The sequence below is a fragment of the Myxocyprinus asiaticus genome, chromosome 3, assembly GCF_019703515.2.
Source record: "Myxocyprinus asiaticus isolate MX2 ecotype Aquarium Trade chromosome 3, UBuf_Myxa_2, whole genome shotgun sequence".
NCBI classification, from domain to species: domain Eukaryota; kingdom Metazoa; phylum Chordata; class Actinopteri; order Cypriniformes; family Catostomidae; genus Myxocyprinus; species Myxocyprinus asiaticus.
Window position 1 is genome coordinate 22,817,210 of NC_059346.1, and position 13,140 is coordinate 22,830,349.

The following is a 13,140-nucleotide window of genomic DNA, read 5'->3' on the forward strand; positions in this document are numbered from 1 at the left end:
CAAATAATGATAAATCAATATATAATTATAAAATAATTCTAAATATAATACAAATTTATAATAATATAATAATACCAGGTAATTCAAAGACTTTACATAATTGTGACAAACGTGTAAAGAATTGATTAAACAATACAAAAAGTGGCCTTAGAAGTGAATATATAGTTTGCAGTGCTGGGTAGTAACAGATTACATGTAATCTGGATTACTTAATCAGATTAGAAAATCAAGTACTTGTAATTGGATTAAATTACATTTTAATATACACGTAATAGGACTACAGTTACGTTTTTATATATTACATGATTACATATTAATAAATCAACGGCAATGCATTTTTAATAATTTATTGATCATTTTCATATCAGTATCATCATATTCTTACTCCGAAGCTCAGTAGTATCACAGATGAACATTCATGTAATGTTTCTATTGTTTTATGCTCTTAAAATGAACTAAATATGTTTTTAAAAATGTCTTATTTCTTATTACCTCACCATGGTGTGTAGCTCACACATAGAACTTAATTGCTTCAAAGGACCTAGTGGATGCCATCTCTAAGGGTCCTGTCCACAGGGTACACAGTAGTTCAAAGAATTGAATACATTTTCTTCCTCTTTGTAGTTTTATATTAAAATGATTATCCTACTCAAAAGCATGTGACATAAAATAAAATAGAATTAGGTTGAAAGTTATCCAAAAGAAATCCAAAAGTAATCGGATTCGATTACCCCAAAAAAATTTAATCTATGAGATTATGTTACTGATTAAATTTTTTTGTCATGTAATTTGTAATCAGAACCTGATTACAATTCCCAAGTAATCTGCCCAGCACTGATTGTTTGTTATATCCCCATATCATTAAGCATTAGCCAATCACTGACCTATTGTCCACAGTGATCCATTTTACAATTGAGTTAATCAATCTGTCGAAGGTAGATTTAAGAGATTTAATCACTGGATGCGCTGACACATGCATCAGATGGATGCTTTTGGAGCATCTTAATTGTTTTGCATTTCACTGGTTTTCTTTCACATTTATGGTTAAAGGTTCGATGTACATGTACATGTCATGTGACAAAACGACATGGTGCCAATCACAGTGGAGTTTGTCTTTGGGAGAAACACTAACAAAACTACATCTGGTAGGAAACCTAATAACGTTTTTATATTGAAACCTGTTTGAGTTAAAAGATTAGAGTCTCTAGTTTCATTCGATATGCTAGGGCTTGGCGATATGGCCAAAAATATTATCACATTATTCTTTTTCATATCATTCAATATGGATATTTATCACAATATACATTCACATTTGCACATTACAAATTTTTTTGAATGTCCAAGTTGGCAGAAGAAAATAAAATAAAAAATAAAAATAAAATCCTAAATAGTAAAAATAGTCATAACAGCATTGGGGACCCAGAGACAGCCAAAGCAGTGGTGTCTGAGGGATCTTCTACCAAAATATTAAAATATTTTATAGAGTTTATCAATCGAGTACAGTTGGATATGATTGTTAAAAGATCATCTGTTTGTTTTGAAGCTTAATTACAGCATATCATTTTTACATTCAAATTATTTTTATATTTTGTTACATTCAGATAGCAAGTATGGGGGCATAGAAGCCCTCGTGACTGAGGAAAGATACTGTATGGGGGTTCAGGGGTATTCCCTGAGAGAAAATTTTGAAAATGTAAAAGTCTGAATGGACTATTTTTATATTTTCATTAAAGTGAGAAAGACTAGGCTATCTAGTAATTTTATTGTCTTTCCTTGTCATCCATGCCAGAGATGATGACATCTGATTAATTTCACAAAATTAGAACAGACATCTATTTGTTTATTATTAAAGGCTTGTAACATGCTGATTAATAAAGCTAAATTTAGATAGAAAAAACATTATGGTCTAAAGGCACTCTGGAACTGCGTTAACTTACAGTATGTGGCACCTCATGTCTACTCACATGCAGGGAAAAGAGGCAACATGTGCAGAGCGGGACAGGGCATAAATGAAGCGTGTTCGGTGCTAGAGAAAAATATTCAAGAATACAGCGCAGAAAGATCGGATCAGGTGTACACAGCACTACTGTTTTGTCGCGCTGCTCACTAAAGTCTATGAGAAGGTGCAACTGTCATCATGATGTCTTGTGGTCCGGATGGAATCAATCCAGGGTTTGGACCTGGAGTCGGACCACAGTGACTGGTGTAGCCTAATAGTTAGCAAGGCAGTTAGCAACTTCGGGGCCTGGGTAGCTCAGCGAGTACTGACGCTGACTACCACCCCTGGAGTCGTGAGTTCGAATCCAGAACATGCTGAGTGACTCCAGCCAGGTCTCCTAAGTAACCAAATTGGCCCGGTTGCTAGAGAGGGTAGAGTCACATGGGGTAACCTCCTCGTGGTCGCTATAATGTGTGGTTCTCGCTCTCGGTGGGGTGCGTGGTGAGTTGTGCGTGGATGCCACGGAGAATAGCGTGAGCCTCCACACATGCTACGTCTCCATGGTAACACACTCAACAAGCCAAGTGATAAGATGCACGGATTGACAGTCTCAGACGTAGAGGCAACTGAGATTCGTCCTCCACCACCCAGATTGAGGCGAGTCACTACGCCACCATGAGGACTAAGAGCGCATGGGGAAATGGGCATTCCAAATTGGGGAGAAAAGGGGAGAAAAAAAAGAAAACGTTAGCAACTATACAATCTGGGAAAGCCGAACTGCTTGCATTTTTAGCGAAACGCACCTGATCGTGTAGATCAGTGGCTCTCAACCTTTTTTTGATGAACGCCCTCCTACTTCATTCCCTTACTTCAGTTGCCATACAGGTGCATTAGCGGAGGTTGTGACTTCGCCTGTCTATTTGACACGGCTAAACCAGATACTTCAGATGCGTCACTAGTCTCCAGAATCAGATGAACCGCGGTACAACCCGTATAATGGAGTCTAAATAAACATTTTAATGTAAACAGGCACTTGTCGATAGATTTGATTAACATGACTGATAAACGCCCCCCATTTGCAGTTGCGAATTCTCAGGGCCAGCAAAGCCTTCTCTGCTGGCCTAACATGCCAAATAAATAAATATTTTTCATAATTTCATTCTCAATCACCTTTTTGCCTATGTATTTTTAATCGCTTTCCACTCTTAATTAATCTACAAACAAATAGAGAAAAACAAAGTTTATCCAGTCAGAATTTATTCCTTGATGCTTACAAGCAAAGTGTGACAACTGTTTCACAAATCGCATGCCTTATGCTGAAGCAGCGTGTGAGTCTGAGCTCCGTCAGGCCTTCAGAATTTCTTCAGAATCCCTCAGCAGTGCAAATGAATGGGCAACTAAAGTCAGATTGTCAGAATCATCAGCCAATCAGATTGATTTATTTGTTCTTGGTGGGTTTGATCTTTAGGATATGTTCCGGTTGAGGCCTTCTAGCTATGCCTTGAGTGATGCAATCACGCTTTAAGTGATGTATGTAATTCAAGAGTGAAAAGCGTAAGATCAAGCTGTCTGACGAGTTGGCTGTCATCACTGCTGGTATTGCTGTTGAGAAAGAGATCCTTATGGATTTAAAAACAGGAGATGTTCTGCATGACCATGTGATTGCTTCATTTATTAAACAGGAAAGGAGGACTGATTTTCACTTCAAGTAAATTGGTAAGTGCTTTTTGCATTGTTATACCAACATTAGGAGTTTTCTAAGTGTAAATAAGGCTGCTGGAGCATTCAGTGTTGGATCAAGTTTTGAAAAGTAGTGCTGCATTCCATTCAACTCGGTAAGTCGGATTTTACAACTTCCTACTAGGAAAAGTACAATGGAATGCATCTTGAAGTCAGAATTACAACTTGTAGGCTCGTGCAGAAATTCTCAACACCGATTTCACCGAGATGCAGGTGCATGATGTCACACAAACATGTCGACACTCAGGGAGATATACAAAGTAATTGATAAACATTCACTTTATTAAGTAATATTGATAAATGAGTTTGTTTCCACATTACATGATATTAAAGCTTGTTTAACAAACGTCTGCAGAAACAGGTGTATAAAACATTATAATCTCTTTTGATAATCGTACACCTGAAGCACAAATGCTAGCGCTGCAGCATTGTTTATCAGTTGGGTTGCTAGGAGACATCTCTAATGAGAATCAAACCCCTGCTAAGCTAACAGGAGCGTTGCAGTTTTGTTTCCTTAAACGTCATCTTCCGAATATCGGGAAATGGAATGCATTTATGGTCAGAGATATCAAGTAGGAATATCCCACATCCAACTTGAATGGAACGCAGCATAACCGTGTACCCTGACGAAACTAAATTGATTGCAAGCAACATTTAAATCACAAATATTATAGGTATTATAGACCTCCTTGGTAGATTCATATGAAAAATTATGATTTTTGAATGTCTGTTCGGGAGACGTTCATTTCACAAAACAGTCATGCTGCAGTTAAAATTAGGCTTGCTTGAGCATTAAGTGTCATTTCAAGTTCTGGCTTTCGTGCGTGGACAAGTTTTTAAAATGTCAATTGGTATTACTAGTTAGCTGCGACATAATGTATGATGCCCAAAGGCATAGAGTGTTTTATTCATTGTGAAACCGTGTTTTCTTAATGGCGTGAATCACACTGAAGGCCTAGACTGTAAATGCACGGCCCACCACTGCCCATTTGTAACCTAACGTCCCCTTCTCTTCTAATTTGCTCTCAGCGCCCCCTGGCATACTTTGAATGCCCACTGGGGGGCCCCTGGTCTAGATGAATACAAGCTTAATATAGAAAATTACTCAAAAGCTTATCATCGATATTGTGTATTTTTTATCGCAATAAATATCAAGATTGTTTTATCGTCCAGCCCTCTGATAGCCATTTTTAAAATTTGAGTGATTTATCTCAAAACGTCATGCTGCTAAACACAATGTACACTAATGTGTACTTTAGCACATTTTTTCCCTGAGAAATACTATATTATCCTGTGCACTATCAAATTGAGAAGCAATGGATTCATCCAAAAGCTGAAAATATTTGCTTTCAGAGGCTTTATATGGAGATAGGATGAAAATAAGGTGCATTTCAAACTGTTCTGAAACCAGTGCAGACAGACAGCTCATTGTAGGTTAAGTCACTCACTAAATAGGCAGCAAGGGAAAAAGGGAAATGGAAAATTCACAGCTGTCCCACTTGGGTCTCATTTTTTGCTCAATGTATCAAGTTAAATGTAGTTTGAAAAAACACGTCGTGAGACCCCTGCACTCTGCACTGTCAGCTGGAGCTGCACTTACTGCCCCCTGCTGACTTAGACTCGCAGAAACACGCAGATGGCACTTTGAGCTTAAACTGCTCCTTTGGTAGGAAAATTCCTAATTACGGTGGCATGATTAATTAAGTTAATTTTTTAACACATTATTTTTCATATAATTTATCACACAGAATTAACATGTTAAATCGACAGCCTTAATAAATATATATTAATATTATATAATAAATATTTAAAGACATTACCTGCCATGCCACTGTATCCTCCAACATGGACTTTGTAGCGACTGCGTGGTTCAGAGATTGAAAATTTGTCATACTGTGCATACGCAGAGTCATTCTTATCTTTGAGGTCCACACGCAACTCATACTGCCCAGAGGAGGTGATCTTGTGAAGGTTAGAGAGACCTGCAGACACAGGCAATGAGATTTGCAGACCAACATGCTCAAAATGTCTCATTTCACTATACTTTTGTGCCTCTCTACTTTCTAGGGCAGTTTGATATGTGTTCACATACCCAGCCAGAATTCATCATTCAGGTCACCAAAGCCTGTAGTGTAGTTCTTCCAGTTTCTGAAAAACTCCACTTTACCACTCTGCCGTCTAACAAACACCTGCATACAAGCACCACAGTATTACAGTGACTCTTGTGTATGAGAAAATGTGTTTTGCTATGTTTCACTAAAAAAAGGAAATTATGTCATCATTTACTCACCCTCATGTTGTTGAACAAAAAAGGAGATGTTAGGAAGCATGTTAGTCTTAGTCACCATTAACTTCATTGCATCTTTTCTCCAAACAATGAAAGTGAATGGTGACAGACTGACATTCTACCTAATATTTCCTTTTGTGCTTCACGGAATAAAGAATGCTATACAGGTTTGGAACAACAAGAGGGTGAGTAAATGACAGAATTTAAAAATCCCCTCTGGGATCAGTAAATTATCTTGCATGTAATTCTCTCATTTGAGAGTGAGTTACTCACGATCCAGCCTCCTCCGTCAGTGGTCATATCACAGTAGACCTGCAGGGGCTGATTCTCATCTCCACGCAGGTAAATAGTGTACAAGCCCGAAGTTGCATCTCCATTCAACAGAACCTGTGAGCAGTCTTTAGGATGCTTGTACAGCACTCCAACTTTGACAGAGAAAGAAAAAGAAGAGTTTGACCTTGTTGATTTTATTGAGTGAGTAACTATTTAAGAGTAAACAAAAATCTTTGATTTCACTTTATGTCCAGAGTTGGGTAAATTACTCAAAAAAAGTAATCCACAACAAATTACTAATTACTTCTTTAAAAATTTAATCAGATTACTTTACTGATTATGTCATCTAAAAAGTAGTTAAGTTACTTTCTAAATCACTTCTCCTAGAAAAGTTTTTGGTTTTCTGCTCAAATTCAAAATGTCTATATTTCCTCATTCATTGTTGCACACCCTTCAGATGTCGTAGAAACACTAACAGATGTACATATGAATTCATATTTTAAATGTTTTATACAGTACATATTATTTTAGCGCAAGGAATGCACTTAAAGGGAATTCATTTAATTGAAAGTCAGTAACTTATCTGATTACAAGAATTTAAAATGTAATGTGTTACATTACTTTTTTGACTAAAAATAATTAGATTACAGTAACTAATTACTTTGTAATCGGATATACCCAACACGGTTTATGTCTGTTACTGACACAATAAGGTAAAGGTTATTGGCTCACTGGTGGTGAAGACTGTTGAGATGATTCTACTTCTCTTTGGTCCAGCAATGGCCTGCAGTTTGACTGTGTACTCAGTGGAGGCAGTCAGCTGGGACATGCTGTAATATGTTGCTGTGGGGCTAAGGACGACCTCCTGAACCATGAAAAGAAAACCAGACACACACAGTTTTCAATACACTGCACTCTACTGACATTGAAATACTGGACAGTGTTGGAAATCAAAACTAGAGAAATATCAAGCTCCGATTTTTCAGACCCAAATGAACTGATAGTTTCAACTTTTTTAATTTGAATTAGCAGCATTCAAAACTGCTGTTAGATGGCAATAAACACACACCTTTGACCACACATTCTATATCAAATGGACAGTTAACCTACAAATTAAAATTATTTAATCATTTACTCAACTTCATGTTGTTAAAAACCCATAGACTTTCTTCCAGAGAACACAAAAGGAGATGTTAGGCAGAATGAAAGTCACCATTCACTTTCACTGTATGGAAAAAAAAGATGCTTTGAAAGGGAATGTTGACTGAGGCTGTCAGTTCCTATCTTTCTGCGTAACATCATCTGCTTCACATCATGCCAAAAACCACCCCTTACCTGTGGTTTACTCACTGTATTGCATGACCTCTAATGGCTTAATGCTTTATTATGTGGTCAGGTGGTCCACTCACCCTCACAACGCCATCAGCAGACTCAAAGCTGAGGATATACCCACTGATGTCTGCTCTTGGTGGTGTCCATGTCAACATTGCACTTTCTGTTTGTATATTACTGGCTGCCAGGTTCTGGGGGGCATCAACATCTGTGGCAGAGGGCATTCAATTATTTAGTTGGCTTTCTATATAGTAGATATAATACAAATTGCACAAGCATGCATTGTTGATTGGCAACACACAAGAAAGTATCCTCTCTATTTGCTAGTCATTTTCTTGTTATGCTTAAAGTATGTGTTATGATCTCTTGTTGATCATGTCTGTTTTTGTCCCAAGAGGAACAGATGTCAGACGGATCTGCAGCTCTTCTTGCCTAAAAGGTTCTCTGGATGAGTTTACGGAGGTGTTCTTGTATTTGTATGCAAGGGTGAGTGAGCGTTGACCTTACCTGTGGTGAACTCTGTGGAGGTTGCAGCACTCTTTGCTGCCTCTCTGACTGCATAAACTTTTACTGTGTATTGGGTGGCAGGTATGAGAGAGCTCATCTCAAACTCCACAGTGTTCCCTGACACCCTTTCCATCAATGGAGCCACTGAGATAGAAAACAAACAAGACTCACTGCTGTGCTGTTAAACTTTCAGTTTGGATTTTCATTACTGTTTGCTTTATCGTCTCTCAGTAGTGCATGAAACAGTTTCAGAATATTATTTGTTTAGCACATTTCAAAGTACATATTGTTTCAAAGCAGTTTTACAGGAAATACTGCTCTAATGCCTCCAGTGAGCAAGCCAAAGGAAAAATGCCAAGGAAAACTCCCTAATATCCTTCACTCAAGAATAATTAACAACAGTTTGGGCTGAGTTACCAGTGTCTGCACTGTAAGTGATGACATAACCGTCCACAGTAGCGATGGAAGGCTGCCACAGCAGCAGAGCCTCAGTGTTGGTGATGTTGACTGCTGTCAAACCTTGTGGCTTATCCAGGGCTGGGGGCCAACAGATACACACAGTGAGATGAAAGAATCAAGACCACCACTGAGAGACAATGTGGAGTCGATTTCTAGACTTACGCCAGACAGGAAAGCAAACTTCCAAATAATACTTATATAAACTATATACTGTAGACAAGCTTATTGCAAATCAGTCTAATCTCACTATATGTTGGTGCCATCCATGGTATAGTGGTAAGTGCACATGCTTCTTCACATTGAGCTTTGTGGCTCATATGGGCAACATGAGTTTAAGTTGGACCATTTCCTAATATCATCCCCTCTCAAGCATCTTAATAAAAACAATGTCAAATGTCCCTCAAAATACAGAATAAGTTGCTTTACAAAATAAAAAATAAAGTATTTGAATTATAACTATAATCATATAATAACATATGAAGCTCTATCTCCTTTCCTGTTCCAGGGGTTTTCTAACATGTCTATGGAGGTGCAAGGGGGTCTGCAGAATATTTTAGAGAAAAAAGTATGATGTTTACAAAATGCCATTTTCAGGCTGTCATGTTAAGTTAATTAAATATGCTTAACATTATAAAGGCATTATAATTGCCTTTTATTTTGTTTTTGAAAACAAGTTTTCTTTATAATATTACTGAAGTTTATATTTAAGGAAGGGTCCTAGGAGTTGGCATCTAAAAGTTTGAAAAGCCCTGACTTAAGAATGAGTTTCCTTTATTAAAAATGTGCAATTAGTGAGATTATAATAATATTAGAAAAAGCTGTACCTGTTGCAACTCTGTCAGATCCTGGCTCACTCTCCTCCAAGCCCTTTACAGCAATGACCGTGACCTGGTAAGACACTCCAGGGGTCAGATTAGGCAGCATGGCTCGAGACTCTCCTCCATCTACTTGCAGTGTCATGGGGCTGCCTGCAGGGGGAGACAGATAAAATAACATGGACAATAAGAACGCAGTTGGAAATTTAATTTTTGTCACAAGAGGGCAGTATTGGCTGCCAGCTGTGATTAATTGCTATTGCAATACTCAAAAATGCTCTCCTTTGATGATTCCCATAACTTAGAAAGCGTCTGATCTAAAAACCTGAACAGATCAATGAGAGGCCAAAATGACATTATGAAACATCTTTTGGATTCTGTAAATGTATTATGTCCAGACTGCAGTCTAAGAGAATTTCCTGCAAGACTTATGCAATCTATTGCATAAGATGTGTTTATGGAAATCATAAACTGAGGAAGTACAAATAACATTATGATTTGTCAAAAGGCAACCATCCAAATGTTCAGAAAACAACATTGTACAAAGACCCACTTTCTGAAGAATGATGACTTGGAAGAAATTAACTCGGAATATAAAGGAAGAAGACGATGATTTAGTTTTAATTTCTAGATCAACACTGATAAATTAACTCCAAAACAGCTATAAATAGTACTAGGGTATAAACAGCATATTAAGCAGTGATGGGTAGATTACTTCTGAATTTTTGTCTGGTACTGATTACAAATTACATGACAAATAATTGTAGTCAGTAACATCTCTTGGATTACATTTAAAGGTAATTGGATCTGATTGCTTTTGGATTACTTTTTTACCTAATTCTTGTTAATTTGATGTCACATGCATTTGAGTTGGATAAGCTTTTTTGACAATGTTGCTTAAATGCATTACAGAAAACATACTTATTTGATTAAAATATAAGAATATGCATGTTTTGTGTGTGTTGTCTTTTTCTGAGTGAAATAAAAAAATAATTTAAAATGTTCTTTCTCCAGCAATTTTGGCATTACAAACACCATCCATGTGTGTTAACAGATAAGACCAGTTATATTTGTGAATTAACATCACACACACACACACACACACACACACACACACACACACATAAAAGCAAAGAGCATTCATGTAAATTTTTTAAGTCAAGTACAAAAGCAATTAGCTAAAATAAAACTAACTTGACTGCACTAATGCAATTGGAACGACATTTATGTGTGGAATGCAATTCAATACATAATTTAAGACTTACGAAATGTATATCAGCTGTATGCTGATTTAGAATTAAAAATGAAAAATACTTAAAAGAAGAAAAATGAAAGGGAACAATTAATTATGTACTCACTGCCTTTGCCTGGTTAATCTGTAATCATGTAATCCATCAAATTAAATTTAATCTGATTAAAAGTACTTTACAATGTAATTTAACCTAATTACAAGTACTTAATTTTGTAATCTGATTACATAATCCAGATTACATGTAATCTATTACTACCCAAAACCATAATGACCACATGTTACTTACCACCCTGAATTGGTACATAGCTGACCCGGTAGCTGTCTACTTGGGTATGGGGCATAGTCCAGTGAACAGTAGCTGATGTGTCAGTCACGTCCGAAAAGTGTATCCCCTTGGGTGTACCCAGACCTTGGTGGAAATAACACAAAGAGGAAACATAACAGTGTTTGAGAAATACATTTGGAGCTGGTCTTAGCTAAAAAGAAAGCTTATGGGGATAAGCTTTCTTTTTAGCTTCACAGTAATTAAAGAGTGTAAGAAAAAGAAAGTACAGTTAATTGTAAAGAAACTTTTTGAACTACACCATTTATCCTGCTGAACAAATAGAAGCATCAAAAATAATAAGAATGAGGACAATCCACTGTGCAACTACTGACAAAAGACACACAGACAAAGACTATGGCCTTAAAGCTATTTTTCAGTGCTGGATGTCAGAATCTTGCGTGACAGATGCAGGAAGATTAACTTGCCCCAAGAACAGAGACAGAATAGTGTGACATGCCAGCATCAGACGCAAGTGGAAAGTAAAGCCCGCTGGTATAGAGGAAGATTGCCAGAGACTGGCACGCAATCAGGACAAATACACAAAATAGTTTGTTTGGCTCTGTAAATAAAACCCTCGATTCACACAGAAAAAAGACGAGAAGAGTATGATTGGTACATGAGAGAAGAAAGACTTGGATGCAACCCTTGCTGTTCATGAGAGAGTCTCTTGACTCTAATGGGTGATGTTATGATTTTGTTAAGTATGGGAAAGTTTTAGGCAATGGATAAATGGAAAAGGTGAAGTTGGAGGAGGGCTACCAGGGAAAGGCTGTTAAGCTGTGATCATGGGGTCAAGACACACATTTACTTCAGACTCAAGGCTTTGTTTGGGAGCTTAAAGTTGTCATATTATCTATCAGAACATTTGCAAACTATGTAAAAATAGTGCTGACATGTTAACTTGTTATAATGTGCAAACAATGAAAGTGGGTGTCAGTTTGTGCTTCTTCCACCAGCTTTTCTTTAAAATCCAAATACCTGTTCGGGCTATAGCCAAAATGGGCTGGAATTTTCGTTCCAAAATGATCCCAAAGAGCTTGATTTCATACTCTGTATCTTCCTTAAGACCTGTAACCACTTCTGTTCTTCTGTCTCCGGATACTTTGAGGTGGTGAGGTTGGTCAAGTCCATTAGAATCAGCGACTTTGATAGCGAATGTATCAAATATGTTTTCCGGGGCTGTCCATGCCAGTTGAAAACTGTGTGGTGTGATGTCCGTGACCAACAGATGCTCCACTTCAGGTTCAGCCTCTGATTGATAAAATAAAAAAGTTGTTCGTATTTAGAAGAGGTTACATGACCATCTAGTATCATTTTGGTTGATTCTTCATTCCCAAAACACATGATTTTGCCTCCAGAAGTATCAAACAATGCTGTCTTAGAGACAATTCAGCAAAATGGTATTTATGCATGGAACTCAATTTTAAATCAATTGTTCAGCCATCAATCAGTGTTATGACTATAGCAGATGATGTTGAAATCAGTGAGCCAGTAAATTTAATTTACATATGTGTATTCGGGGTTGGGGAGTAATGGAATACATGTAACGGATTACGTATTTAAGATACAAAATATAAATAACTGTATTCCACTACAGTTACAGTTACAGTTAAATCACTGGTAATTAGAATACAGTTACATTCAAAAAGTATTTTGATTAGTGAAGAGATTACTTTGCATTTTATTGTCATTTGTTTCATTAATATTTAGTCCTTTCAGATGGAAAACATTTGTACATATAAATGATGCGATCCAAAGTGCATTTGAACAGCGGTGAAACACTTTCTTATGATATGTTACATTCATACGAGCAGACAGAGAAGTAAGTTTGAAGTAAGTTTGGAGTAGAAGAAATAGAAATAAACCTTGTGTAAATTGTCAGCTTTACGCTAAGATAAAATGCTATTTCTAGCCATTTTACATGCACATGTTACCAGGCACGATCATATTTTTTTATCAAGAAAATTCATGATGGATCATAATTTCTTTTTTAGTAAGACCTTTGATATTAGGGAAAAATCATATTCTTGACAATAATTTTTGTATTGTTTTCCTGTAAAAATATCTAAAAAATCCTTAAAACAAGATCAATTTGATATATCTTGTTTTAGAAACAACACTGCATAAGATATTTAGGTTTTGAGGAATCTAACGGAATATGTTACAAATGACATTTTACAGCATGTATTCTGTAATCTGTAGTGGAATACA

The 13,140-nt window shown here is 36.8% G+C and overlaps 1 protein-coding gene across 1 annotated transcript in view; it reads right to left on the minus strand.

Moving 5' to 3' along the window:
* The window catches only part of tncb (tenascin Cb), a 56,850-nt gene that overhangs the window by 2,243 nt on the left and 41,467 nt on the right, over positions 1-13,140 (minus strand). The window contains exons 12-21 of the mRNA XM_051669425.1: positions 11,908-12,180; positions 10,891-11,013; positions 9,362-9,505; positions 8,496-8,615; positions 8,079-8,222; positions 7,649-7,779; positions 6,972-7,104; positions 6,240-6,391; positions 5,772-5,868; positions 5,500-5,661 (exon numbers count right to left, since the gene is read on the minus strand). Coding sequence (XP_051525385.1) covers positions 5,500-5,661; positions 5,772-5,868; positions 6,240-6,391; positions 6,972-7,104; positions 7,649-7,779; positions 8,079-8,222; positions 8,496-8,615; positions 9,362-9,505; positions 10,891-11,013; positions 11,908-12,180 — 1,479 coding nt within the window. The remainder of the gene's footprint in view (positions 1-5,499; positions 5,662-5,771; positions 5,869-6,239; positions 6,392-6,971; positions 7,105-7,648; positions 7,780-8,078; positions 8,223-8,495; positions 8,616-9,361; positions 9,506-10,890; positions 11,014-11,907; positions 12,181-13,140) is intronic.